This window comes from Phyllopteryx taeniolatus, chromosome 9, assembly GCF_024500385.1.
Source record: "Phyllopteryx taeniolatus isolate TA_2022b chromosome 9, UOR_Ptae_1.2, whole genome shotgun sequence".
Classification (NCBI taxonomy): Eukaryota; Metazoa; Chordata; class Actinopteri; order Syngnathiformes; family Syngnathidae; genus Phyllopteryx; species Phyllopteryx taeniolatus.
In genome coordinates, this window is record NC_084510.1 from 16,542,585 (window position 1) to 16,568,948 (window position 26,364).

The 26,364-nt window shown below is 41.9% G+C and overlaps 2 protein-coding genes across 3 annotated transcripts; both read right to left on the reverse strand.

The window, feature by feature from the left end:
- Window positions 1-1,537: 1,537 nt before the first annotated feature.
- On the reverse strand, window positions 1,538-16,222 carry mcrs1 (microspherule protein 1). Its single transcript, XM_061785649.1, has 14 exons — window positions 16,029-16,222; window positions 13,193-13,341; window positions 12,909-13,047; window positions 12,645-12,809; window positions 10,955-11,064; window positions 10,754-10,862; window positions 10,529-10,667; window positions 9,043-9,118; window positions 8,278-8,306; window positions 8,112-8,204; window positions 6,927-7,009; window positions 3,968-4,055; window positions 3,756-3,883; window positions 1,538-1,805 (listed from the first exon to the last, which is right to left on the reverse strand). The coding sequence occupies exons 2-14, from the start codon at window positions 13,339-13,341 to the stop codon at window positions 1,719-1,721; spliced, it is 1,395 nt and encodes a 464-aa protein (XP_061641633.1). The 5' UTR covers window positions 16,029-16,222; the 3' UTR covers window positions 1,538-1,718.
- A 640-nt stretch (window positions 16,223-16,862) lies between these two features.
- LOC133484068 (25-hydroxyvitamin D-1 alpha hydroxylase, mitochondrial) lies at window positions 16,863-25,341 on the reverse strand. Of its 2 annotated transcripts, none has more exons than XM_061786146.1 (9): window positions 24,969-25,329; window positions 23,896-24,086; window positions 22,598-22,788; window positions 22,030-22,230; window positions 20,672-20,832; window positions 19,726-19,892; window positions 19,575-19,656; window positions 18,693-18,890; window positions 16,863-18,550 (listed from the first exon to the last, which is right to left on the reverse strand). In XM_061786146.1, the coding sequence occupies exons 1-9, from the start codon at window positions 25,185-25,187 to the stop codon at window positions 18,437-18,439; spliced, it is 1,524 nt and encodes a 507-aa protein (XP_061642130.1). In that variant the 5' UTR covers window positions 25,188-25,329; the 3' UTR covers window positions 16,863-18,436. The 2 variants fall into 2 exon arrangements, with proteins under 2 accessions (XP_061642130.1, XP_061642132.1); XM_061786148.1 differs by having other exon boundaries at window positions 18,417-18,550; window positions 18,693-18,810; window positions 24,969-25,341.
- Window positions 25,342-26,364: the final 1,023 nt, after the last annotated feature.

The window sequence follows — 26,364 nt, forward strand, 5'->3', positions numbered from 1 at the left end:
ACCAAATGTATTGAACTTAAAAGTTAAATACAACATTTTCATATTGGAAAATATCTGCCACTGAGCACATTAGGTATGTATCTATATATGCATTACAAGAGCCTTTTAAAAGAGTAAAAAGTAGTTTATAGTTGCAGCACTTTCCAGTGCTGCATGCCCATGTGGTTCATTAAGATAAACTATTTGAAACGCCTCTTAAAATTATTTGTACATTTCTACACTACCTCAAATACTACCACCACAATAATAAACACACTGTTGAGTTAATGGGACGGTATCAGTCAAACTGAGCATTATTATCTTTGTAAAGTCATATACTGCTCCTAATGTTATAGCCCGAGACAATAGAGTGTCTCAAGTTGTGGTCAATAAAATAGAATTAAAATATGAAAATAATATAATGGAAAACCTGCCTGCCTAGTTTTTGTCTAAATGCCTTTAGCTTTGTTTAAATATTGAGATTAAATACATTAAATATTAAGATGTGCCCACTTTCCTCTATGTCGTGAAGTTAGGAACAATAAATAACTGGACCCTGAACTGGTTGCCAGCCAATTGCAGGGCACATATAGACAATCATTCACACTCACATTAACACCTATGGACAATTTAATCTACCATGCATGTTTTTGGAATGTGGGAGGAAACCGGAGTACCTGGAGAAAACCCACACAGGCACGGGGAGAACATGCAAATAGCACACAGGTGAGGCAGGATTTGAACCTGGGTCCTCAGAACTGTGAGGAAGATGTGCTAACCAGTCACCCACTGTGCCGCCCCTTTGAAAACATATGAATATGATATTTTTAAACATAAATACTTACATGTTAATTGAGGATGAACATAACTGCAATTTTATATCTTGGGACTGCGGTCTTGTTGTTAGGAAAATGCAACATCAATATTTTCTGTTCTTAGGAAATGAGTGTTGCAGTCTCAAGCAACTCAACATTTTTAACAGTCTGAATTATCCTAGAATTTGTTTTTTTTTACTACTGACCGCAACGTGCCCAGAATGGCTCACCACGAGTTGAGAATCACTTCTCCAAAGGCTTCCCAAACAGTAGCAATTTTGACATAAAAGAGGGGTATTAGCATCATGGGTGGCTTGGTTCTTTTATTCTTAGTGTATACACTTTTTCAATGACAATGCAGTCCTCTTTTCATTTTTAGATGATAATATGATATAATTGCCCTAAACTATTTTCAATTGAGCTGTTCTTGCACCTTTTATTCTTACGTACTACCTCTGGTTCCCCTTTTAAATTGAGATTGTAGATTCATAATATTATTATTAGATTGTGCATGTTTTTCATCGTATATTCTTAAATTCTGCAGTTCTTGCCGTTTTATTTGTGAGATACTTTATTCTGGTCTTCATTTAATGTGACACAGCAATATGAGAAATGTATCAACAATGGTGAATGCAAGGATTTAGATATTTGTTTTTGCAGCCCTTATCAGTGTTATCTTAAGTGTGTGTCAGCTGCTGAGTTACTGAAGTGGAAAGTGTGACAAAGACTGCAGAGAATTAAAATTGTGTGCATACCAGTTTATTATTTTGGAAAAGATTCACTACACAATTTAAATAAAACAATGTGGAAACCTGGAAAAGCTCTCTACCATGAGTGTCTACGGTACAACATGGAAAATGTCCATAGATCAGCTTGTAAAATCCAAGTCCAAAGGACTTCTATATACAGTACGAAGTAGAGTGTTCACTGTTGCGTCATCTTGGCTGCCTCGGCTTTGATGAGCGAGATGAGTTCAAGGTTTATTAGAAACACAAAGCGTAGTCCTGCGATCTACAGAAAGAGATGCAGCAGATGTAAGCACCATATGTCACAATGTATTGATCTTTTTAACTGGCCATTCATTGAAAAGCTTGGAACTTCAAGCCGAGACAGTTACTGAAGTAAATGACCACACTTTTATGACGTGCCATTATTGTCATTATATCGCTATATAGTACTGTAGATCCATCTATTTTCTATGCCACTTGTACTCATTGGGGTCACAGTACATAGCAGGGTACATACATACCAACCCCAGTGCAAATATAGACAAATAACCATTCCCACTCACACCTATGGACAATTCAGTCTTCAATTAACCAAATTCTTCCACACACCAAGAACATGCATGTTCTTGGTGTGTGGAAGGAAGTCAGAGAACACGGAGAAAACCCACATAAGCACAGGGACAAAATGCAACTCCCACGCCACAGGAAGGTTGGAGCTGAGATTTGAACCCGGAACCTCATCATTGTGAGGCAGACGTGGTAATCACTATCTTGCTCAAAGTCCAAGTGCCTCAAAGTGTGAAATAAATGTTAATTATGTGATCAAATATGGTCACTTGCATGATAAAGGATAAGCAACCCTATTATATAAATCATACACTGTATAACTTGGCCTGGAGGTGGGGCTCGAAGGCGAGCGCCTGGTGGCCGGGCCTGCACCCATGGGGCCCGGCCGGGCACAGCCCGAAAAGGGTAACGTGGGTCCCCCTTCCCATGGGCTCACCACCTGTGGGAGGGGCCATAGGGGTCGGGTGCAGTGCGAGCTGGGCGGTGGCCGAAGGCAGGGACCTTGGCGATCCGATCCCCGGGTACAGAAGCTGGCTCTAGGTACGTGGAATGTCACCTCTCTGGCAGGGAAGGAGCCCGAGCTGGTGTGTGAGGTCGAGAAGTTCCGACGAGATATAGTCGGACTCGCCTCCACACACAGTTTGGGTTCTGGTACCAGTCCTCTTGAGAAGGGTTGGACTCTCTCCCACTCTGGAGTTGCCCACGGTGAGAGGCACCGAGCAGGTGTGGGTATACTTGTTGCCCCCCGGCTTGACGCCTGTATGTTGGGGTTCACCCCGGTGGACGAGAGGGTAGCCTCCCTCCGCCTTTGGGTGGGAGGACGGGTGCTGACTGTTGTTTGTGCCTATGCACCAAACAGCAGTTCAGAGTACCCACCCTTTTTGGAGTCCTTGGAGGGGGGTGCTGGAGAGCACTCCCGCTGGGGACTCCATCGTTCTGCTGGGGGACTTCAATGCTCACGTGGGCAATGACAGTGAGACCTGGAAGGCCGTGATTGGGAGGAACGGCCCCTCCGATCAGAACCCAAGCAGTGTTCTGTTATTGGACTTCTGTGCTCGTCACGGATTGTCCATAACAAACACCATGTTCAAGCATAAGGGTGTCCACACGTGCACTTGGCACCAGGACACCCTAGGCCGCGCCTCCATTGCTGAGCCGGCCGTAAGGTGTTCGGTGGACACCAACGGTGAGGGATGCAGTCAAGCTGAAGAAGGAGTCCTATCAGGCTGAAGAATGGAACGGGAGATCGACAGGCGGATCGGTGCAGCGTCTGCAGTGATACGGACTTTGTATCGGTCCGTTGTGGTAAAGAAGGAGCTAAGCCGAAAGGCGAAGCTCTCAATTTATCGGCTGATCTACGTTGCTACCCTCACCTACATCTGATTCAGATGCCTCCCGGACACCTCCTTGGTGAGGTGTTCCGGGCACGTTCCACTGGGAGGAGACCTCGGGGACGACCCAGGACACACTGGAGAGACTGTCTTTCGGCTGGCCTGAGAACGCCTTGGGATCCCCCCTGGAAGAGCTGGATGAAGTGGCTGGGGAGAGGGAAGTCTGGGCATCCCTGCTAAAGCTACTGCCCCCGCGACCTGACCTCGGTTAAGCGGTAGAAAATGGATGGATGGATGGATGGATGTATAACTTGGCTGATAACCTTGACACACACCTCCACCACTGAGTTGTTGTTTAGTTTCCACTTGTTGCCCGACAGAACAGGTCTGCCATCAATGTAGATGGGCCGCCTGCCCTCATTGGCGATGAAGAAATCCCCATTATTCTTCAGTTTAATGATTCCTGGGAACATCAATTGTCATTTTACCATCACACATTGTTAACAGTTGGCATGGTTGGGTTTTTCATTTCCTCATGTTAAACCACCTTGTTTTCTTGATATTTTCCAGGCGGGTCCCTCTAGTGACAGATCCACATCTATCTGTTTATCTTTGGTTGCCCGGCCAAGTGTAATCTGAGTGAGGATAAATGAAATGAATGTTAGAAATATAATGAACTTCCAACTTGATCTGCTCTCAACATACATGCAAACTTCAAAGGTATGAACAATTTGACAAAAAAAAACATTGGGGGGGGGGGGGGGGGGGGGGTGGGGTTGGGTTCTGGGGGGAGCAGAGAATTTTTTTTAGCAATCTGGAAGACTCTGAAGAGTACAATAAGGCAAAATAAACAAAATTTCTTCACGCAGAAGAACATTTATTTACACCGCTCAAGTACATGATGTACAAATTTAAGATTAAAATTAAATTTGCCTCATTTCTTTGCTTTTTTGTTTTGGCCTCCAACTTGAGCCAGGCCCATCTCCACCTGCACCTGATGCCTGCTTCAAGCTGTGCCACATGAATAGCATCCTCCTCTTTAAGCGCTCTCATTCTGGAAAAGAATTGACTAAAATCAGTCTGTTTCACTTCATTTTTCACTATTACCAACTTCAAAGGCCAATCCCAAATGCATCCTCCAGGAAAATATTAAGTGCAGTATTTTTCTGTTTTTATTGGCCATTTCTGAATTTGAAGTTAGTTCATTCTCTGTTGTGACATAATCCCTAGCCTCGCTCCGTCGCTTAATACATTTAACATTAATATCTGTAAACTAATTAGATAATTGTAGGCGCGTTTCCTAATTAATACAAGCGGTACTAGCGGATCAGCTCTTGTCGCTGATGTTACGTGTCCTTCGCGGTTCCGCTGTGACCACAACCAGGACCACGACCCGCAGCACCTCAATGCGAAAATACAAAAGACCAGTGCAACAAATATGACACAGGCTGATCTGATGAGCAAAACCTTTGCTTAAACGTAAGAGTGAGCAATCGAAGATGTAGAGTAGCCAAATATTGTACTCAAGTAAGAGTACTGTTACTTAACAATAATGTGACTCAAGTAAAAAGTAGTGCTCCAAAAAAATACTTAAGAGTAAAAAGTACACAGTGAAATAATTACTCAAGTACTGAGTAAATAGCACAAAAAAAACAAAAAAAAAATGTAATTGACTGCACGTGTTTTCTCAAGTTATAAGTGAGCTGAAATATCCACGTTTGGGCAGACAGTGCCAGACAAATACTACGATACATGAAAGCTGTTGTTTTTGTTCGTCTAAATGTAAACAAGAGTAGCGCACCGTTGCCTTCATGGTAACGACGACCTTCCCAAAATGGTGGCACGACAATCAGCCGGGCTTATCAAGTGTTAATACCTATGCCCGTGAAGCCCAATAGAAGACGTCGTCTGAGGTCAGTTGACTTTCTTTTGTCGTTTGATTGGTAAACTTGACTTAAATGTCACTAGCGCTTAAATTAGATTGGTGTAAACAGCACCCAATGCGGAAGTCGAAGTCATAGTCTCACGCACGAAATAGTTGATAAATAAGCAAATAATTGATGAATAAAAGTAGCGAGCGACATTCAGATCATTGTAACGGTGTAAAAGTACTGTTACTTCTTAGCAGCAGAAGTGTTTTTTCTGGTCTCGTCAACTCCTGTGACTTTTCCAAAGCAAGTCCTGAGCGCCTATGACGACAGTGGCGGCGACACCCCCCCCCCCCCCCCAGGAAAAACTCTTCGGCTCTATACAATTCACGTAAATGGCCTATTTTGAGTCCAAAACGCAGAATTTCGCCAAAAGGCGACTGATTTGCATGTACAGTGGGTACGGAAAGTATTCAGACCCCATTAAATTTTTCATTCTTTGTTATATTGCAGCCATTTGCTAAAATCTTTTTTTTTTCTCATGATGGTACACACAGTGTACAATACAATACATAGTGTATTGTGTATTTAATAAAGAATAAAATGAAATCTCACAGCCATAATTATTCAGACCCTTTGCTGTGACACTCATATTTAACTCGGGTGCTGTCCATTTCTTCTGATCATCCTTGAGATGGTTCTACACCTTCATTGGAGTTCAACTGTGTTTGATTATACTGATTGGACTTTATTAGGAAAGCCACACCCCTGTCTATATAAGAACTTACAGCTCACGCATGTCAGAGCAAATGAGAATCATGAGGTCAAAGGAACTGGGTGAAGAGCTCAGAGACAGAATTGTGGCAAGGCACAGATCTGGCCAAGGTTACACAAAATATTCTGCTGCAATTAAGGTTCCTAAGAGCACAGTGGCCTCCATAATCCTTAAATGGAAGACGTTTGGGACGACCATAACCCTTCCTAGAGCTGGCCGTCCGGCCAAACTGAGCAATCGGGAGAGAAGAGCCTTGGTGAGAGAAGTAAAGAAGATCCCAAAGACCACTTGTGGCTCAGCTCCAGAGATGCAGTCGGGAGATGGGAGAAAGTTCTCGAAAGTCAACCATCACCGCAGCCCTCCACCAGTCGGGGCTTTATGGCAGAGTGGCAGACAGAAGCCTCTCCTCAGTGCAAGACACATGGATTTTGGTAAAAAAAAAAAACACTGAAGGACTCCAAGATGGTGAGAAATAAGATTTTCTGGTCCGATGAGACCAAGATAGAACTTTGGAGGAATGGCAGAGATCCCTAAATCCAGGTATGAAAAACGTGTTGCATCATTCCCAAAAAGACTCATGGCTGTATTAGCTCAAAGGAGTGCTTCTACTAAATACCGAGCAAAGGGTCTGAATATTTATGGCTGTGTGATATTTCAGTTTTTCTTTTTTTAATAAGTCAATTCCGTTTTTTACTGTCATTATGGAGTGCTTTGTGTACATTAATGAGGAAAAAAATTAACTTAAATGATTTTAGCAAATGGCTGCAATATAACAAAGAGTGAAAAATTTAAGGGGCTCTGAATACTTTCTGTACCCACTATATGTCTAAAGAGTACACCAGTGGCACAGTAAATTGACTTACCTCTCGCGATCTCATGAGGTAGCGTACCATTCGTCCTCTGAGAGCGGCCAGCGTCTGGTTGTCAAAGTCAGGCATGCTCATCCCTGTGACACAGTCGAGGTTTAGCATGGTAAAATTTAAAACCACTCAACAACTTAATGGTATGGGGACATACAGAAGTTACTGCTTTGGATGAGTCAGTGTCACATATCGTGTCATGAGCCATGATGACAGTCTGTTCTTTTGGTATACAATTTACAAAAAAGCTATTAAAAAAAAAAAGCCACAGAAAAAGCTAAACAAACATCAAGAGTTAATCCTTTGATGCTTGCTAGCTGACATCGGACATTTGCGCACGTCTAACATGATACGTCGACATCTAACATCTTGTGCATGTTTTTCCTGAAAATTTTGGTTGAATTCTGAATCTTATAACTGGAGAGGCATTCACTTCAGAGTAATGAAGCAACACGTTTTTATTTCAGGAAAATTTAGATTTACACTGAGGATCCACCCAAGAATTAACTTGCTTCAACTTACAAAGAAAAAGAGAATGTAAAAGTAAGTGTTTCTGTTTATTTAAAAAAATCCCTTCTGTCAAAACGTATGTAAACACGGTCCTTAATAAATTAACATTTAAAATGTTCACATTTTAACAATATATTAAAATGAGCCATCGAACTGCATGGCTCAGCTGGTGCACAATTTTAATTATTAAATTATACTGACTACAATCAATGGAAATTCAAGTTACACTCTGCTGGTTATATATTTTGTGTTGCACACCACGCACATACAAGTTACCAAATCCTTGCATGCAGCGTGAAAGGGGAGCGCATATCGAGCTGCACCTCTTAAGCTGGGGGACTGGGGATGGTGCCTTGCGCAACTGATTCCACTCATGTTTTCTGTTTCTTAGCAGGAAATAAAGTCACCAGTTGTTTTTTGAAAAAGAGCCGCTAGTTCGGTTGGAATTTGACAACACTGACTGTACGTTTGTAAACTAGCTCCTATCTGTTCGCAGCCATGCTGTTAGTGTAAGCAATGCATGTGAGCTGGGATGTGCTTTGAACTACAGAACCTTCTGAAAACAACAACAAAAACCGACAAACTCAAATAAATTGAAAAAAAAAAACAGCCCTACTTCAGAGGTTCCAAAAATATATCCGTTTAAGCCAACCGTTTAGTGAAAGAGCCAATTTCTACCTGTGATACTATCCACGAGGACCTGCCAGCGGGGTAATTCTTGCTCCAACTGTCTGATCTCCCTTTTTTGGTGACGATCAGATATCATCAGTTCTGGAAAGCAAAAGAAGATATTTAAGGTTTCCAATTAATTAATGATGCTAAAATAAACTTTCACCCATCTTACCATGTTCCAATACTTCATCTCTGCTCTCCCTGTATGTGAGGACAAGATGGCAAAATGAACAGAGGTGCAATTGAATGGATTAGTAAAAGATATCTATCCTCCACATGATCATCAAACATTGAACACCATGCTTTGCCCACATTAGAAGGCATAAGCAAAAAAGCTTGGCAATGCAGGATGGCCCATCTGTCTACGAAACCTGCTGTCGATTAAGGCTCATTCGCGATAATTCCAGAGCTGCCAACCAATAAAAATTAACTTCACTAAAATTTGTCTGAATATCCATATTTTCTAAATTTCGTCAAGAACATTTCCGTGCAACAGACGTAATCGTTAATAAATTATGGCTTCAATATCTGTCATTTGAATGGTTTTATTACATCAACCTTGTAATGGACACAGTTGCAACCTGAATCAAAGTACCAGTATTTGATATTTTGACATTCCAACTTCAAAAATATTTGAGTCTATGGATGAATTCACCTTTGCCAATTTTGTTTTCAACCCTGGTAACAACAACAAAAACAATCAACAACAAAACAACGTAATTCTATTAAAGCAGATTAATCAGACCTCATCAAAATGAAAACTCAGCACTCTATTTTGCAAACAAATAAAGAGTGCTGAATTGGATAATTTATGTATGAACAATAGTTCTGGTTTCTATTTTGTGCAATGTACTTCTTGTACAAGAAGTGATCGTCAACGTATGAGCGCTGGAATTCACTGCTGCAAACCAAACCCCCAAATTAAAGAGTGCCTTACTTTAACTTGACCTCATCAACAATCTGCTCAGCATCAGAGAAGTTCAGGACTTGGTCCCCCTTTGGGAGCGGCTGGACTGCAACACAACACATTATTAACCACGCTACAATTATTTATGCTTTACATTCACAGCACAATGTATCACATTTGTTTTTGCAAAATTACAATTTTGCATTACAAAGAATGACTTTGTCAAATAAATTTGAGTATTAATATCAAGCATCTGAACTTCAATTTAAACGTGACAAATGTTCTTTTCACATGGGGAAGATTACACTTTCATAACAGAGTATTATTTTTTAAAACCTCATGAAAATAAATTCACACATACAGGTACATCTCAATAAATTAGAATATAGTAGAAAAGTATATTCATTTCAGTACTCATATATTATTTAAATTCATTAAACACTTGGGAAAATACTTTTCAGAGGGTACATTATTGCCTAACATCATTGTGTCTTGATTGTTACATTGATAGTCTAGTTTTGAGATGATTAATTTTAGGTTGTTGTTTGCTGTTATCGATAATCATGAAATTATACATAAACAGTATATTTTAAAAAAATTCATTCTGAGTGTGTGCAGTTGCATCTCTATAATGAGTTTCACGTTTTTGAATTGAACTGCCTAACCAAATTAAGCTTTTGACACTAGTCTAATTTATGGACATGCACCTGTATGAGTGTCTGATGCTGCAGCCTGCAAGCATTTAAAAAATGTTACGGAACTCTCACTGATGGGAAAACAAAACAGCAACCCAGTCCAAATTAGCAGCAAGTACAGTATAAACGCAAAAACAGTTATTGTTGAGGAAAATGATCATATCTCCCTTTGCAGGCCGTGCGCTTGAGCTTTATGGACAGTGTGTGTCTCTTCCACACATGCTCACTTTGTATAAAACACATATGCAAATGTTAACTGGCATATGAGTCGACCAAACGTTTTAGTTCCACTTTAACTTGTTAGCTGCCTCAATATTGGCATAATACGTATTTTATTGTTTTACTCACCTGATAGTGACTTAAGGTGCGGTGGCCGGTGGTGTTCAACCATGTTAATCGCGCAACCTCCTTTGCACGATATTATCTTATTGGAGGGGCTGCACGGAGCCGAGTGGCAATTATTTTTTACAATGTTAAGCCACACTTTCGCCATTGCACAGCGGCATACACACACTGTTCTTCTTCATTGGTGGTTAGCAGACCAAGTATCAAAACCATGCATTACCTAGGTAACATGATGTTGCACTTCTTTGTCAATTTCAATTTCAATCGCACATTACACCATTTTATTTGTTTTACGCATCCTAAATATTATCCACGCAATATTTCATGAACTTTTCATGACTGTATGAACCCTGTTTGAGATGCATTATGATATAAATGATGTCAATTCACTGTGCCCACAGAGCTTAAATACCACACATGTATTATGAAGCATTTTAAAGGACATTTCGTTGGTTTAGATGGGTAAGCCGACTCACCACTCTGGTCATCCAGTAGGTAGTACTGCTTCAGAAGCTGCCAGTGGACCAGCAGACTTTTGGGGGTGCGCGACTGGTGAAAAACGCTTGGGTGTTTACTCAGAAGCTCCTGGAATATGTCTAATTTGGGCTGACTCGTCTGTTTGATGACAAACAAACATGCAGCTGTTTCCATCATAATGGCACAATCGTGAAGCAATCATAAAAAGAATCACTTGTACTGACCGAACCAATCTTGGCCAGTAGTACTTCCTCAGCCTGGCTGAAGAGAGCTTTGCTTTGTATTGCCGCTACGGCTTCCGGATGAAGCTGCCGCATCGCCTGCCACGCGAGTCTGAACAGCCACGACCATGGGAAGGAAAATGAAGGCTCAATATGTCAACTCAGCGAAAGGAGAAGATTCTGCTTGCCTGCATGATGTCTTACTTTGAGACGACGGGATCATAGAGGAGCGCATACCACCGCTCTTTAATTTCCCGCAAAGTGAAACGACAGCTGAACTTGACCCCCAAATGAACTGATGTGAGGTCTGTGGTCTGCAGAATACAAAAATATATGATCACATACATGATATTAAAACTGCATTAGACTTACACAGGCGGCACGGTGAGCGACTGGTTAGCACGTCCGCCTCACAGTTCTGAGGACCAGGGTTCAAATCCCGGCCTAGTCTGTGTGGAGTTTGCATGTTCTCCCCGTGCCTGCGTGGGTTTTCGCCGGGTACTCCGGTTTCCTCCCACATCCCAAATACATACGTGGTAGGTTAATTGAAGACTCTAAATTGGCCGTAGGTTTGAATGTGAGTGTGAATGGTTGTTTGTCTATATGTGCCCTGCGATTGGCTGCCGACCAGTTCAGGTTGTACCCAGTCTCTCATCCGAAGATAGATGGGATAGGCTCCAGCATGCCCGCGACCCCAGTGAGGAAAAACGCTACAGAAAATGGATGGATGGATAGACTTACACAATCGAATTTAATTTACTAATAAGATCCAATACAAGAGCCCAATTCAGCCTTTACAAAGACAACTAGACAAGGTCGTAGTAGAACACAAAACTATCCTATTAAAAATCTTCTACATACCTTCAAAATTTTGATTAGTGATTGATTATCTGCAGGCTTTAAAGATTATCCTTTGTTGTGACATGTAACAAGACAGATTCTATCCCGTCTGCTCGGACAACAGTATAGCAGTAACTGTTAAACATTAACTATGCTTAAATATAGAAATACACAAACAGCATATAAATGATGATTCAATTAAAATGTATTGCACATAAATGTTGAATAAAAAATTTACCAAAATAAATGTTTTTGGGGAAAAATACTAAAGATTAGTTTTTAAAAAGTTTAAGTGAACTATACTTGCAGGATTTCTTTTGCGTACCACTACAGTTACCACACACTTTCAGAATCACTGTCATAGGCAAAGGGGAAAATTAATTTTTGGAATTTGGAAATCAGATTTTTGTGTGGAAGGGGCATTTTAATTTAAGGCCATATAGCCCAGCCCAGCTTAAATCTAATGTAAGTGGATGGGATACATTACTTCTCAGCGACACTGTCAAGAAAGGTATTCATTTAAAAATATTTATTAATTATTGTGGGGGAGACACGGTGGACGACTGGTTAGAGCGTCTGTCTCACAGTTCTGAGGACCGGGTTTCAATCCCCGATGACGTCTGTGTGGAGTTTGCATGTTATCCCCGTGCCTGTGTGGGTTTTCTCTGGGCACTCCGGTTTCCTCCCACATCGCAAAAACATGCATGTTAGGTTAATTATAGTCTCTAAATTGCCCCTAGGTGTGAATGTGAGTGTGAATGGTTGTTTGTTTATGTGTGCCCTGCGATTGGCTGGCAACCAGTTCAGGGTCTACCCCGCCTCCTGCCCGATGATAAATGGGATAGGCTCCAGCACTCCCGTGAGCCTTGTGAGGATAAGCGGCTCAGAAAATGGATGGATGGATATTATTTTGGCTGTGGTTTACATTGAAATTCAACTACACTGCATCATTTGGGGTTTCTAATACAGTATAGTGGTAACTTCTAATTTGATAGCACAGGTGTACCTAATGAAGTGACCACTGAGAGTATATAACACGTTTTCTACTACTCACCTGCAGCACTGCATTAATAAGCAGCAGGTCGTCAGTAGGCTTCCAGCGACCCAAGTCTTTTGTGATGTGTAGCGGCTGTTTACTTTTCTTCATCCTTTTAGTTACCGCCGTCGGATGCATCAGCATTGTGAGAGACGGCGTCAAAGCTGGGCCTGATTTTGCCACCTGACAAGGTAGCATTAGAGAATGGGGAAGGAAAAAAAATTTAAAAAATCAGGATTAAAATGAAATGTTGATGACAGGGTTTCCATTTGTTTTCCTTACCTTCTTTTTCTCGCTGGATGAAGGCTCACTACCTGAGCAACGTATAGGTTCCATGAGAGGAGGAACTTTAACTCGACTTGATGACTTGACGAGGCTGCTTTCCACCAACTCATCGTCAAACTTCTTCCTCTTTATTGATCTGCGGATGTTGTTTGACAACATTGATACGGTAGTTTGCAATTCAATACATAAGACTATCACGAGAAGTAAAAAATCTACATCTTTATTTATTCCCAACAAAATATGAGGACCAAGCAAGGAATACACAATAGATTGAATGAAACCTGGAGGAACTTCGACGTTTGGGAACGCCACTGCCAAACGCTTGCGTCGCTGTCCTTTTTACATCTTTTATAACAAGCGACTCTTCGTCTTCTGAGCGGCTGTGTGAACTTGCTACTGCCATCGGCACACCAGGCTCACCCGCTTGCATCTTATCAAATAGAGCAAAAGACAAAGAAAACATGATGCGTCTACCTTCTCTGGCTATGATCACTTTACCTCCGGAGAAAATGTAACATTTTAACCACCTACAGGTTAATAATAAGCCTGTACTAACACTGCTTGTTTCGAGTGATACAAAAGGAAAACAAACTGAATATCATCAGTTTAGCAGTTTAGGATTAAATTTAGCATTAACACATAATACAAAAACAAAGTGCCTGTGTGGTGCAGCAGGTATTATTTTTGTCCACACTATATTGTAGTATCTGAGAATTTGAGTGTGTGTGGCTTTACAAGGCAGGGCCTAGCCTGATGAGTGAATCTGCGAAAGAGAGTGTAGTTGGCTGTTTTCAGTTTAGGTTAGCGGCTGGCTGTTGGCTGGCTAATGGTTACCAGGGTCCGACATTAGCGGTGGTCCGGGGCCACTACGCCGCTGTGTCGGGCCACAACCTGCGGATAGACACTGGCCCGTGTGGGCCAGTACAAATTTCTAAGTCACTGAAAACTTCCCCCCACCGAAAATGGCCCAAAATGTCACTTTCAGTCTTCTTCTTCTTCTTCTTTTCCTTTCGGCTTGTCCCGTTAGGGGTCGCCACAGCGCGTCATCCTTTTCCATGAGAGCCTATCTCCTTGCATCCTCCTCTCGAACACCAACTGCCATCATGTCTTCCCTCACGACATCCATCAACCTCCTCTTTGGTCTTCCTCTAGCTCTCTTGCCTGGCAGCTCCATCCTCATCATCCTTCTCTGGACGTGTCCAAACCATTGAAGTCTGCTCTCTCTAACTTTGTCTCCAAAACATCGAACCTTGGCTGTCCCTCTGATGAGCTCATTTCTAATTTTATCCAACCTGGTCACTCCGAGAGCGAACCTCAACATCTTCATTTCCGCCACCTCCAGCTCTGCTTCCTGTTTTCTCTTCAGTGCCACTGTCTCTAATCCATACATCATGGCTGGCCTCACCACTGTTTTATAAACTTTGCCCTTCATCCTAGCAGAGACTCTTCTGTCACATAACACACCTGACACCTTCCTCCACCCGTTCCAACCTGCTTGGACCCGTTTCTTCACTTCCTGACCAAACTCACCATTGCTCTGGACGGTTGACCCCAAGTATTTAAAGTCCTCTACCCTTGCCATCTCTTCTCCCTGTAGCCTCATTCTTCCCCCACCACCCCTCTCATTCATGCAAAATGTCACTTTCAGTGTCGGTCGGAAATGATTTTATCCCCGAAACATCCTGTCAAATATAGGATGTTGTGATGACGCTAGGAGAAACCGCTACCAGCACCGCCTGACTGGATAAACGGGTACACATTCGGGTTAGGCCTTAAGATGACAGCTGAGCCTGAGCTGCAGCCTGTAGAATGTTATTCTGCCCCCTGAGTGGACTTTAAAGTGTTTACTGAGACACCAGTTGGCTCTTACTGTAAAACTAAGCGCATAACAAAAATAATTACCCTCATTTTATATTTAAATACAAGACATCGTTTTCGACACCGGCAGCTTAATGCTAACAGTCAATGGAAAACCTTATTGACGGGCTAGCTAATATTAGCATTTGGTTACGGGAGGGATTTTTCTTCAAATAAGAAATATTCACACACAAAAGCCGTAGTAACACATATAGACGGGTAATATAACAATACTCACGGGCATATATTCTTCCTAATCTGTGAAAAACGAGTTAATTAACATTACACTGTGACTTTCTTCTTCTACTCTTTTTTTAGCTTACATTAAACGAGTAGCTCCATGCATGTATCGCATCACAGTGCCCCGAGGAGGCCAAGGTGCACACAGCATGAAGAGCAGATAGTCATTGACTGCATAAAAATACACTTTTTTCCCCTGACTGTGACATGAAATCAGACTAAACTTATTTTTTTTAGGACAGGGTATTTACACTGTTAATCGATCATCAAAACAGTTGTTAATTCAATTTGATAATCATTTAGTTGTCCATTGTAGCACTTCTAGTATTTATGTTTTGTTGATTCTTTCCTCTTGTTTACTGACTGGAAGAAGAAAAAACGTTAGAGATACGTGCAATGTGGGGGTCTGTTTCATACATTCAGTGTAAACACGGTGATACTTGTCACTTGAAAATGTACTTTACATGTAAATACACTTAAGAAAAGTAAACATCTTTAGAGATATTTTTCCCCTCTTTCTTAACGTGAGTGAAAACTGTGGGGAAAACATTTGGGAAGCGTCCACACCTTTTCAAAAATAAATCTGTCTATTCAAAACAATAGTAAAACCACATTATTGAACAAAAAACCTCGCATTTAACAATAGTGTTAACAATCATGACATCGATAGCGTGATAGAGGAATATAAAGGCCCTTTAGCACATCACGGGCCCTGTTAAATTCCTTCTTTCAGACAATCTAATGCAGGCGATACCACTTCCTTTGCAACTTGTATATTTGTTTACACGTGAGCGTCACCTCAAGTCAAATCCGAAACGACAAAGGAAACACGCTTCCCCCCGTAACATTAGGCGTGATGCTCAATGCAAAACAACATTAATATGAAACCTCAGTGCATACTGAGATCAAATCAGGCTGTCTTTATTCTCCTTAGCTTAGCTAAGACAACATTTAATGTGAGCTAAAGCCTCTGTTGATTAGCAAGCTAGTGCTAGCGAGGTACACGTTCTCGTGACTCACCGTTCCTTCGTTGGTTTATTGTGGTATTGGAGCCGTGAGCTGGAGTGTATATTGTATATCGGTGCGTAGTTGATCAAAACCGTGTATGCAGGTGACTCACTGAACTACATAACGAGATCGGTGCAAAACACAGTTAGCATAAAGCTCTTTGGAGTTTTGTTTTCTTCTTGTGAGGAAGTGACGAAGCAGTTAACAGGTTTTCGGAGCAAAGGCGCCACCTTGTGGACAGGAGGGACGGCAGCATGGGTCAGTGGTACACTGAGAGAAAATGTGTAATTAAATTGCAGTTGCTTTTGGAAATTTCCATGATTGCGATTTTAGTTACATTTGAAAAATAATAACAAAAGCTAGGAATTGTTTGACCCTCATTCTGAAGTGGACGCTTTGGGAGGAGAAAGTAATGTGTTTCACGCACCATTCTACTTAGTCTCAAACATGACTTATTTTTCCAAATATGACCTTGAAGCACCACTCTTTTTAAACACATAAAAAGATTATTTATTTATTTATTTATTATATGACGTACTCACTTATCTGAGTTGTCATATGAAACGATATAGTCTTTTGACGCATTTGTCTGTTGCAAAAGCAAACATAATGAGTTATCCGGTCAAAATCATTGACTCGGTGCAGTCTACACACAAGACCTTTGACATCCAATAACGTATTTCTGAGAAATGTATGTCTACATGCCAAAACGTTTGGTACTGGCTAGCCAGTTCCAGGAAAGTCTAATCATTTAGATTCAACCTCAAATAGTTGGGCCCGTGATAGCTATTTCTGCATCATATTGGCACATACATTCAGACAAATGGACAAAACAATAAAACGCTGTGCATGTACCTTGAATTTTATTGTCATGTACAGTTTCAAAATTCAATGTTAAGTTACAATAAATACAGAATTCAGACACTATGCTACATTTACAAACTGTAATAAAAAAAATGTGAGCATGGCCTTGACGGTACAAGCCATATTTACAAAGTCTTAGTGAATTCAAAATGTTTCCATCATGTTTGTTTATGCAAAGAAATGTTTCCAACAGCTGCCATTTGAGTGAAGAGTTTTCAAAAGAACCCTGTCCCAATTTTTGTTTTCCCCATAACTGCCTTGTGACAATCATTTTCACAAACACACATCAAGATTGTAATTGTCCAAACACAATTTTTTTACCATGCAAAAAGCTTTTTTTTTTTTTACACTCTTCTCTGTGACGCTCTTCGTATCCTCACAAAAAAAAATTTAGGTCCAAAGTGGAATACCTATTGACTAATGTCAAACAATTAGGATTTCAACCAAAACATTCTCAAAAGTCACACACAACTTGGACTTCGATCATCACATGTAAAGTTGAATACATCTGCATATTTCATGAGACCTCAGCTCAGTGAGCAGAAAAAGGATTAACACCACTCCATTTTCTTTTCTTTTTTTTTTTGTGATGCCCCTACAGATGACCAAAGAGGAAAAGGTGATGATAACCATAAAACTGGAAATGGAACTAAGGCCCTACTTTAAAAAAAAAAAAAAGAAAATCACCTGGCTGCTTATAGCTGAGCAACAGTAATAATAAAATATCAATTATATACACAAATAAATTTTACTAAGCAGATGCTAAAGTAAATACTACATGTATTACCACTAATTAATGCAAACGGTATCATATAAAATACCACTGGGGGACAGTATCGCTCTGCACACAACTTGTGCTCCCTCTTGGAGGGTGACTAGTTTCACTAATTTTAGTTTTATTGTACAGAAGACCTTTTTTTTTTTACATTAGTGAGTGTGATAAAATGTTACTTAAAATATTGCCTGTACAGTTAATAAAGATTTCATGATGGTAACAGTATAAACTTGCATCATTAATAGACTTGATTAACAAGAGTGAAAACTATTTAGAAATTAGAACAACTTGAAAGTCAACCAGCTTCACGGAAGACTTTTCGACTCTGGGGTTTCCACTGTACGCCCTTGCTAGCACACTAGAATAGCACAAACTACACACTTAGACTAGGTGCTTGATTAAGAGGTATCACTTAGGTGTGGGAGGTCATATCCTGAATGAACACAGTTCTTAATCACACTTGCTTCATTCATTCTAATACAAAAATCTGCTCCCAAGGCTTAACATGTTGAGTTAAAATAATTAAACATGGTCTAACGAGCATCTGTAAAATAACATTCATGGGAGCTCTCAGACTTTGTGCAAATATGCGCTATCGTAACCTAAAGGCTAGTTAAACTCCCATGGAGCGCCTCGGTCGTTGTACTCTCCTCCAGAGGCGTCCCTTGGGCCTTTTAGCCATTTTGACATGATCCCGAACAGGTCGCCGCCTGCCCGCGTGCTTTGTTCTCTTGAGAGCTGCGGTCACGTTCACGTAACTCAGCCAACTCAGAAGATTGGGTCATCGTTCAACAAAATGCAGGTTAATGACATTTTCAGGAACGAGCAGTGTCCGTGTCATGGGCTTCACAGAATCCCCTTTTGGGTCCGGCCGCACATCGAACTCTATCAGGATCTATCAAGACCAGCAACAGAGAACAGAGACTGAAACGTGATCAGCATACATGAAAACTGCTTTTAGATAAGTTCTTGATAACGTGACATGTCGAACCAGTGCATCGCAGTGATGAATGAGTGAGTGATAAATGTTTTCTCACCCTGGCGAGAGCAAGGTAGAGCTCCAGCTCAGCAATACGTCGGCCTATGCAGCTGCGTTTTCCCACGCCGAAAGGCACAGAGGCGTACGGGTGATGAGTCTGGTCCTTGCTCAACCATCTGTGTGGCAGGAACTCATTTGGATTTGGAAACACGGCCGGATCGCGTGATGTTGCAAAGTGGCACAGTGTAATCAGAGTCTGGAAGGAGTGATTTTAGTGTTAGTTTTTATTTTTTTATTTATCATACTTAGTCAGGTCCCCTCAAGGGGAAGTTTAACTCCCACTATACTGTGTATACTTTGTGCACACTAGAGGCTGACATTGTTACGGGAGGGACCTGGTGGGATGGGAGTGAATTTCACTATCGACCGCGGGATTGGGCAGGAGTGGGAGCGAAAGCCACCGGGAGAGGGCGCAAGTGGGAACCATGACTTTTAAGATATTAATAAAAATGGATCAGGAATGACTGGGGGTAAAAGGGTGGTGGATTCTGTAAATAACATTTGGGCTCGGTATTGGGAGGGAATGGGATCAATCTCTGTGCGAGTGGGAGGGAGCTGGAGTCAAAATCCACTCCTGTGTCAGTCTCTATTGCACACAACCCACAAAATCAGATCACACACATCCAGGCGTGCAAGGAGAGATTCAGATTAAAAGGGGTGTGCAATGAGGCTGCACCACTTGAGCTGGGGTGGTGGGGAGTGGGGACGATGCCTTGATCAAGGACACGTCGATAGTCGCCAGCAAGCAGACTAGCATCTCTCCAACAACTAGTCGATATTTTTACATTTTTGCATGTGTCCTCTGACTCCAAAGCCCAAGCAAGTCCTTACAGACTGAGCTGCTGCTGCTGAAGTGTGTCAGACCCCGTAACACACTCACATTTTTAGGAATGAGGTAGCCTCCAACCTGGATGTCTCGCTCAGTGATGACTCGAGCATTAGCAGGAATGACCGGATACAACCTGGAAAAAGTCACCAGTCGTGAGCAAACTTTTCGCATTCCAACTCGGCCTCTTTTGGAGGAATTCTACCTGAGCACTTCTTTCACTGTGGCCTTCAGTAGAGGCATGTGCGCTACATCTGCTGCCTGGGGCACCTTCCTGCCTTCCAGTACAGTCAGGACTTCATCGCGCAGAGAGGCCTGCACCTCAGGGTGACGCGACAGCTCGTACAATGACCAGGACATCGTGCTGGATATCTGATAATAAAAAACATTATCATTAGCACTGACCAACATTTACTAATTTATAATACTTGTTCCATGGAATTGTGTGATTCACTCCCAACATTCTGTTCTCTTTATTTTGCAACGTATCTCTCAGGTGCACTGGTGCAGTCAAAAAAAAAAAAAAAAAAAAAAAAAAAAGAAAATCAAGCATCCACCTGTTTGTTTTTTGTGTCCAATCAGATTTCATCCTCTAAGTGCTGCAATGTCAATCTAATCTGCCCGGGGCCTCCAGAATAAAGTAATGCTGGCTCATGTAACCTAAACTATATTAGCAATGGGACCAGTGGCGACTGGTCAATAGCTGAGATCGCTGAGGTACGGCGTTAAATTCCAGCGCCCGTTACAGCGCCACAAAATCTAATAATAATAGTGCCCCCTGCAGAAAACTCCACCAGCCACCACTGAATGGGATTGCTTATAAAAACCAATCAGATTTAAATATATTTCATAATCAGCATCTCTGGTGAGTATGATGTACAGTATTTTATTTCAATGTTTTATGTTTTTGCTGTGTTATTAGATAAATATTGATTCTGAATTCCTACAGAATACAGTTTCTAGTATTAGTGGCAACATTAGATCATATTGATTATTTCTATAATTACAACGTGATAGTGGTGGTATTACGAGGTGCGGGTAAGTCCCTACTGAAGGTCCAGGTACCAAATCCACCGCCCGCCAATGCAATAACTGTATGTACATGATGTCTAACAGCAGCAAACAGCAGACGTGTCAATGTTTGGTCTTACGGTGTCGACGCCTGCAAGCAGCAGCTCTGTGATATTGCTGTAAACAGTCTTTATGGGCAAATTTGTTTGGGACAGAAAGTAGGCAATGTAGTGGCCCTCCACTTTGTCTCCATCGCTTTTTTTCTCTGCTTCCCTAAGGCGCTGGTCAATGTGGCCTTTCGCTGTAAATGCAGCGCAAAGGTAGATCATGTTAACACAGAGGAACACTATGGAAACACTTCATTAGGTTCACATACACAATCTAATGAGGTGCATTACAAGAGCGAAGATTATTATAATATAGATCAGTGTTTCCCAACCCTTTCTTGCCAAGACACATACGTTACATTAGAAAAACGTCACAGCACACAACTCAAAACATTGAGGAAAACAAGTGGATACCCAAGTGAATTATGTACCTTCTGCCCTCTAGTGGAAGAAAATTTAATTGTTATGCCTGTCACTACGTTGCTGGCATAGATAGATACACTGAAAGACAGTAGTAAATAAATACATTGGATAATTTCCCGCAGCATACCCGATGATCTCTCACTGCACACTATTGTGCCGCACAGTGGTTTTATTGATGTAGATAATATTTAGTTTTGATTGACTCTTTCAGAGAAGTATTGATTTAAGTTAAGTAAAATAGTGTGCAACGGTGTAGAACTGCACTGCAATGTAATGCCAATTGGTTGTATTATTTTGGCATTCTAACAAAGATAAAATGTTAGAAATGCCTCTAAGTGATACCTCTCTGACATTGTTCATCATAACTGAAAATTATTATCTTGAAGACACATTGTCTGATAGAGCGCTTGCATTGTATCTCATTAATTTGCACAAGTGAACGTAATCAATGTGCAAAATGTCAATTCAACATAATTGCTAATTGCATAATAAAAAGTTGAACTCCCACATTTGAGGAGAAGAACATGACATCATGAATCATATTCAAGCCGTTACATTCCCATATCTTGTAGTGCGTGCAGTTTAAGGACTATAATCTGTGGTTTGCTGATCCACTTTGGATCAGCTTGATCATTTTAAACATGTTTGGACTTCCCAGATGGACATACACGCGTAGGAGCAGGGGCAGATAACAACCCAGCTCTGATTGGAAACGAGCAACAGCCAATGGGAGCTGGGGAGAATGCAAAAAAAGTAATTACAGAAAGTGTAGATTTATAGACTTCAAGATTTTTTTTTCTTTTGCCGTGTTTGTTTTGAGAACGTTCATTTTTAGCATGACGCAACATGCCGTACACCCTGATTGATTCTTTTTGATTACATGATTTGATCATTTATGCAAATTTTGTACATTCTGCTCCACAGTATATATAATCTCAAAAGGAATTTCAAAACACAATGGAACCTACCGAATTCAAACATGTTGTCCCAGCAGTGACAGAAGGTGTTCCAGGGTTTGGGGAACAGCAAATGTATCCATCTTGGCATTACCATTGTAAGAAGCGTTTTTACGAACATGGTGTTGATGGACTCAATGAAGATCTCTGTTTCTTTCGGAACGACTGGCTCCAGGCAGCCAATTCTGGACTCAAACAACACAGAGGAGATACCTGTGAAAAAAAAGAGAGCGAAAAACAGATCAAAACTAAATGGGAAAAGTCAACAGGGACTTGATGGATGGGTCAATGGTCACTGTGATGAAACGCTTCATCATCATCATCACTTGGTCCAAAAGTATTCAGTGAGAGATTTACTTGTGAGTCTTTATGATTTACAGTATAAGAGGTGATGTGACAAGATGGAATATGTCTTAATGACTCCAGGATAGTACAATCAATATGACTATATTTCAGTTGTCCATAAAATGATGCTACATCAGTGAAAAAGAAAATGGGTCAAGTCAGGCTTTAACATGTACGCATGTTCAAACTGTCAGCTTTATCACAAAACAGTCCTCCAAGCTCAATTTAGCCTCACCCTCGAGGCCGAAGTAATAGAACTCCCTGGCGATGTCGGTCACAAGGCCTTCGGGGTGTCTGCGCAGGCGAAGTTTGACCATGAGGTCACTGACCACGCCGTTCAAGGTTTGGTCATAGGCTTCGACCGCCTTGGGCGGCAGCATGTGCTTCGCAAGGAGGCTCCGCACCTCCTGCCACTCCTCGCCTTCACTGAGCACAACACAAATCAATATTATCATTCATATGTATTGGCTTGTCTGTGAAAAGTTCAGTGTTGTCAAAGCAAGAGGCCTTGAAGACAAAAAAAAAAAGGCGCGCGGCATCAAGTATGTTGGAGCTTTCGCTCAGTCCATTTGGAGTTGATTTTAGAACTTGATCACCAAGAGACGCAAGTTTGTACAGAAGACACACAATGGAGAGTTGAATGCTAAATTTGCGTGCCTCATTTGATCTCACCCTAAATGTCCTTAACTTGTGTTTGTGCATGGAAGCATTCTGTATTTCCTGAAATAGTGGCCAGCTACATACAATACCACCGGGCGTCTATTTGAAGGAAGCATCTATTTGGGAGGAGAATTGTTACTTCCATGGTAGAATTGGACTGGAATGTGTAACTGCCTCACAGAAGCGGTTTCTATTTGTGTACCGTCTTATTTTTGCTTCCTATCTAAAATGCAGTGCAGTTTGATGTGGAACTAATTGTTGCCTTACTTAAATTTCCGCATGGTCACATATGTATCATAGATGCACGTATCCGACAAGCGCTCTGGCAAAATTATACATTAAGTTTATACATGCACGGCTTTGCTGCACCATGGTAAGATAGTGCTGCTATAATGTCACACAACTTAGGAAGCTCATGGAGTATCTTTTATATCAGTGATTCTCAGAGTTTTGTATGAATTTGAAGCACAGTGTTAGAGTTCAAACAGTGCATAACGTTACAGTGGCTTACAATTATATGAAATATACTTTTTAAGGTTAAAATCCATCTTTTTTTTGTTGTTGTTGTTTTTTAAGGGGGGGGGGGTTAAATGAGCATTTAGGCTTACTATGCTACTGTATTATAATGTTGGTTATGATGGTGGTACTTGTGACCCATCTATTTTGTTAGGTGGTACTACTGTGTACTACTGTGTAAAGAGTTTGTTCTCCATTCTGCTCTGCCATCAGCGACACACCAGCAGTGAAAACACTATCCAAATCAGGGAGGCGCGAACAAGGCTAGTCAAGCTGCTGCTTATTTTCCTGAGTGAAAAAGGGCAGCATGTAATATATGTCATTTATCTTCGTTTGACATTGAAAGAGAAAACTTACGATGTCAACAGTCCATAGTGCTGACCTCTGAGCTTCCTGTAGTCCTTCCAGGAGGAAAGGTCAGAGCGCATGGGGTGCTGGCCCTCTTGCCTCAGCACCTGCTCAATGAGCGCCGGATGAGCCACATGGACCGTCGTGATGGGGCCGAAGCTCGCCTTCCACATGGGGCCGTAGCGCTGCACGCCCTCCAGCTGGGACAGGGAATATGGGTTTTTGCAAACGAAACTACTACGCGTGTGCATATGGGGATTTTGGGTTTGACTGCAGATAATGACTGGTATGACTTCAAAACATGCCGACTGGCAACAGTCCCATTTATCAATGCTCAGAAGCCAAACAGAAACATGTATTAGACAAAGCAGTTCTATGCCATGTTACATACATTTGAAGATTTTTTAATGAGAAAATGTCACACTTTGTGGGGATTTAATGGCACTGTGTAATGTAACCATCAAGGTCCTGCAAGATAATGCTTTTATAATTACCCCTAACCACAGATGTTAAACTCAAGGCCTTGGTTCCAGATCACTTTGTGTAGCCCATTAAAGCAGACACAAATGTGTGTACTTTTCTTTTCTTATCATTTTGGCAGAAAATTTGTCCCAAAAATGCACCCCCCCCCCCCCCCCCCACACACACACACTCTAACAGACATTACAAGCATTCGTTTCACCAAATCCCTTAAGAAAAAGTGAAAAACAGTTTTATACCCCAATTGTTCATGAGTTCAAATTCAGTTTGTTATTAACAATACAGTATTTACATTGAGCTACAAAGTATTAGACAGCTGTCAGTATGATGGAGTGCAGCTCTACAACTCTGCAAACTACAACCACAAGCGCAGTATATTGTTAAATTAGCCTACTACTTATTTTAATCCAATGTGAGCATTGTTTTTATAGGCAGAATTCTGGATACAACTCGAAAGTAGATTTGCATTTTGTTGTTCAATGTAACTAAAACCAATTTGCAATTAAAAGCAAAAGCAAAACCAAAAAGTCAGTTTGCATGGTGCAATTCAAATATCCTGCTAATATTCCCCGTGGGTGCTGTCATGTTGAACGTGCTTCTACCTGTAACTGGTGCAGCTTGGACAGCCCCCGGCGAGCGAATAAGTCCCAGGCGAAGCCGAGCACCGACGGGCCGGGCATGTCGTCCAGGCTCCTCACCGTCGTCGCGTCGGGCCCGGCCGCTGCGCCCTCGGCCCACCTCTCCACCCATTTGAGGAGGGGGGAGGCGCTCCGGCCGGATACTCTTAGGGCTTGCTGCAGCATCCTTCTCACAGAGATCATGGAGCGGTCGCCGGACGCCGATGCTCATTTTCTCTCCCCCGCCGGGCTGGAGGCTCTATTTATAACCCCGCGACCTGCTCCTCGAACCCGCGGAGATAAAGCTGTCCATTTTCAGATTCGGGGCCAATCGTGGGTGTGTGTGCGGCCCAGGTCCCGCCCCCGCCTGGATGAGACGATGGAGCCCGGAGGTGTGTCCAATCACAGGGCCGCACAAGGACCAGCCCCGAGAGGCAGCACACGTGGAGCTCCAGGATAAATAAAACATGACTTGTGTGTGCGTGTGTGTGTGTGTGTGTGTGTGTGAGTGAGTGTGAGAGAGAAAGAGAGGGAGAGAGAGAGAGAGAGAGAGAGAGAGAGAGAGAGAGAGAGACTGGCTTATCGCGAGCACTTTGCTCCCCCACAGATTGACACATTCAGTTATCACGCACGCGTGTATTTTGTCTTCAGGGCTATTCAAGGCGAGTGTTATTACATCATTGGACTGGGGATGCTGTCACTGCAGGCTGCCGGTGTACACTTGAGATTTTTGACACCTTTGCAGATTGGTAACATGCCTAAAGCACCTCTTTGATGAAAGGTAAAAACAGAAGTAAAAATAATTACACATTGGCATAGATGAGTGGAGTCGTTTAAGTCCTCCGAGCGTCATTCCATTCAGTCGTAACGACGGTTGTGGAGGCGCAAATGTCCTTTGTTTAACAAGGTAAGGCAATTGAGAAGAGTTTCTCATTTACAATGTCAACTTGGAGGCAATTTAAGGTTCAGTGTCTTGCCCAGGGAAACTTTGACATTGGCCAATGTCGGAGCCGACCTTTGGGTCAGTGGACAACCCGCTCGACCATCTGAGCCACAGCAGCCCGGTAAAAGTGGGTGTTTGCTTGTTATTCGTTAGAGGCTGAATTAACAAATCTCTTGAAAGGACAGCATTATGTGTGGGCGATAGGTGTTGCCATACGCCCCCTCCTCTGTTTAGAGATGGTTTCTCATCCTCGCTATAGATAGCCACCATCGATCATCTTTCAGACCATCTGTCTTCTCCGGCCAAAATATGTACTTTATTTTTTTTAGTCCTCAAAAGAGTACACTTTCTCTTTGAGATCCATGCAGACAGCCAAATCGTGACATGAAGAGAAGGCCCGTGACATGCGCCTGCTATTGGCTGCTTAGTTCCTCCAAT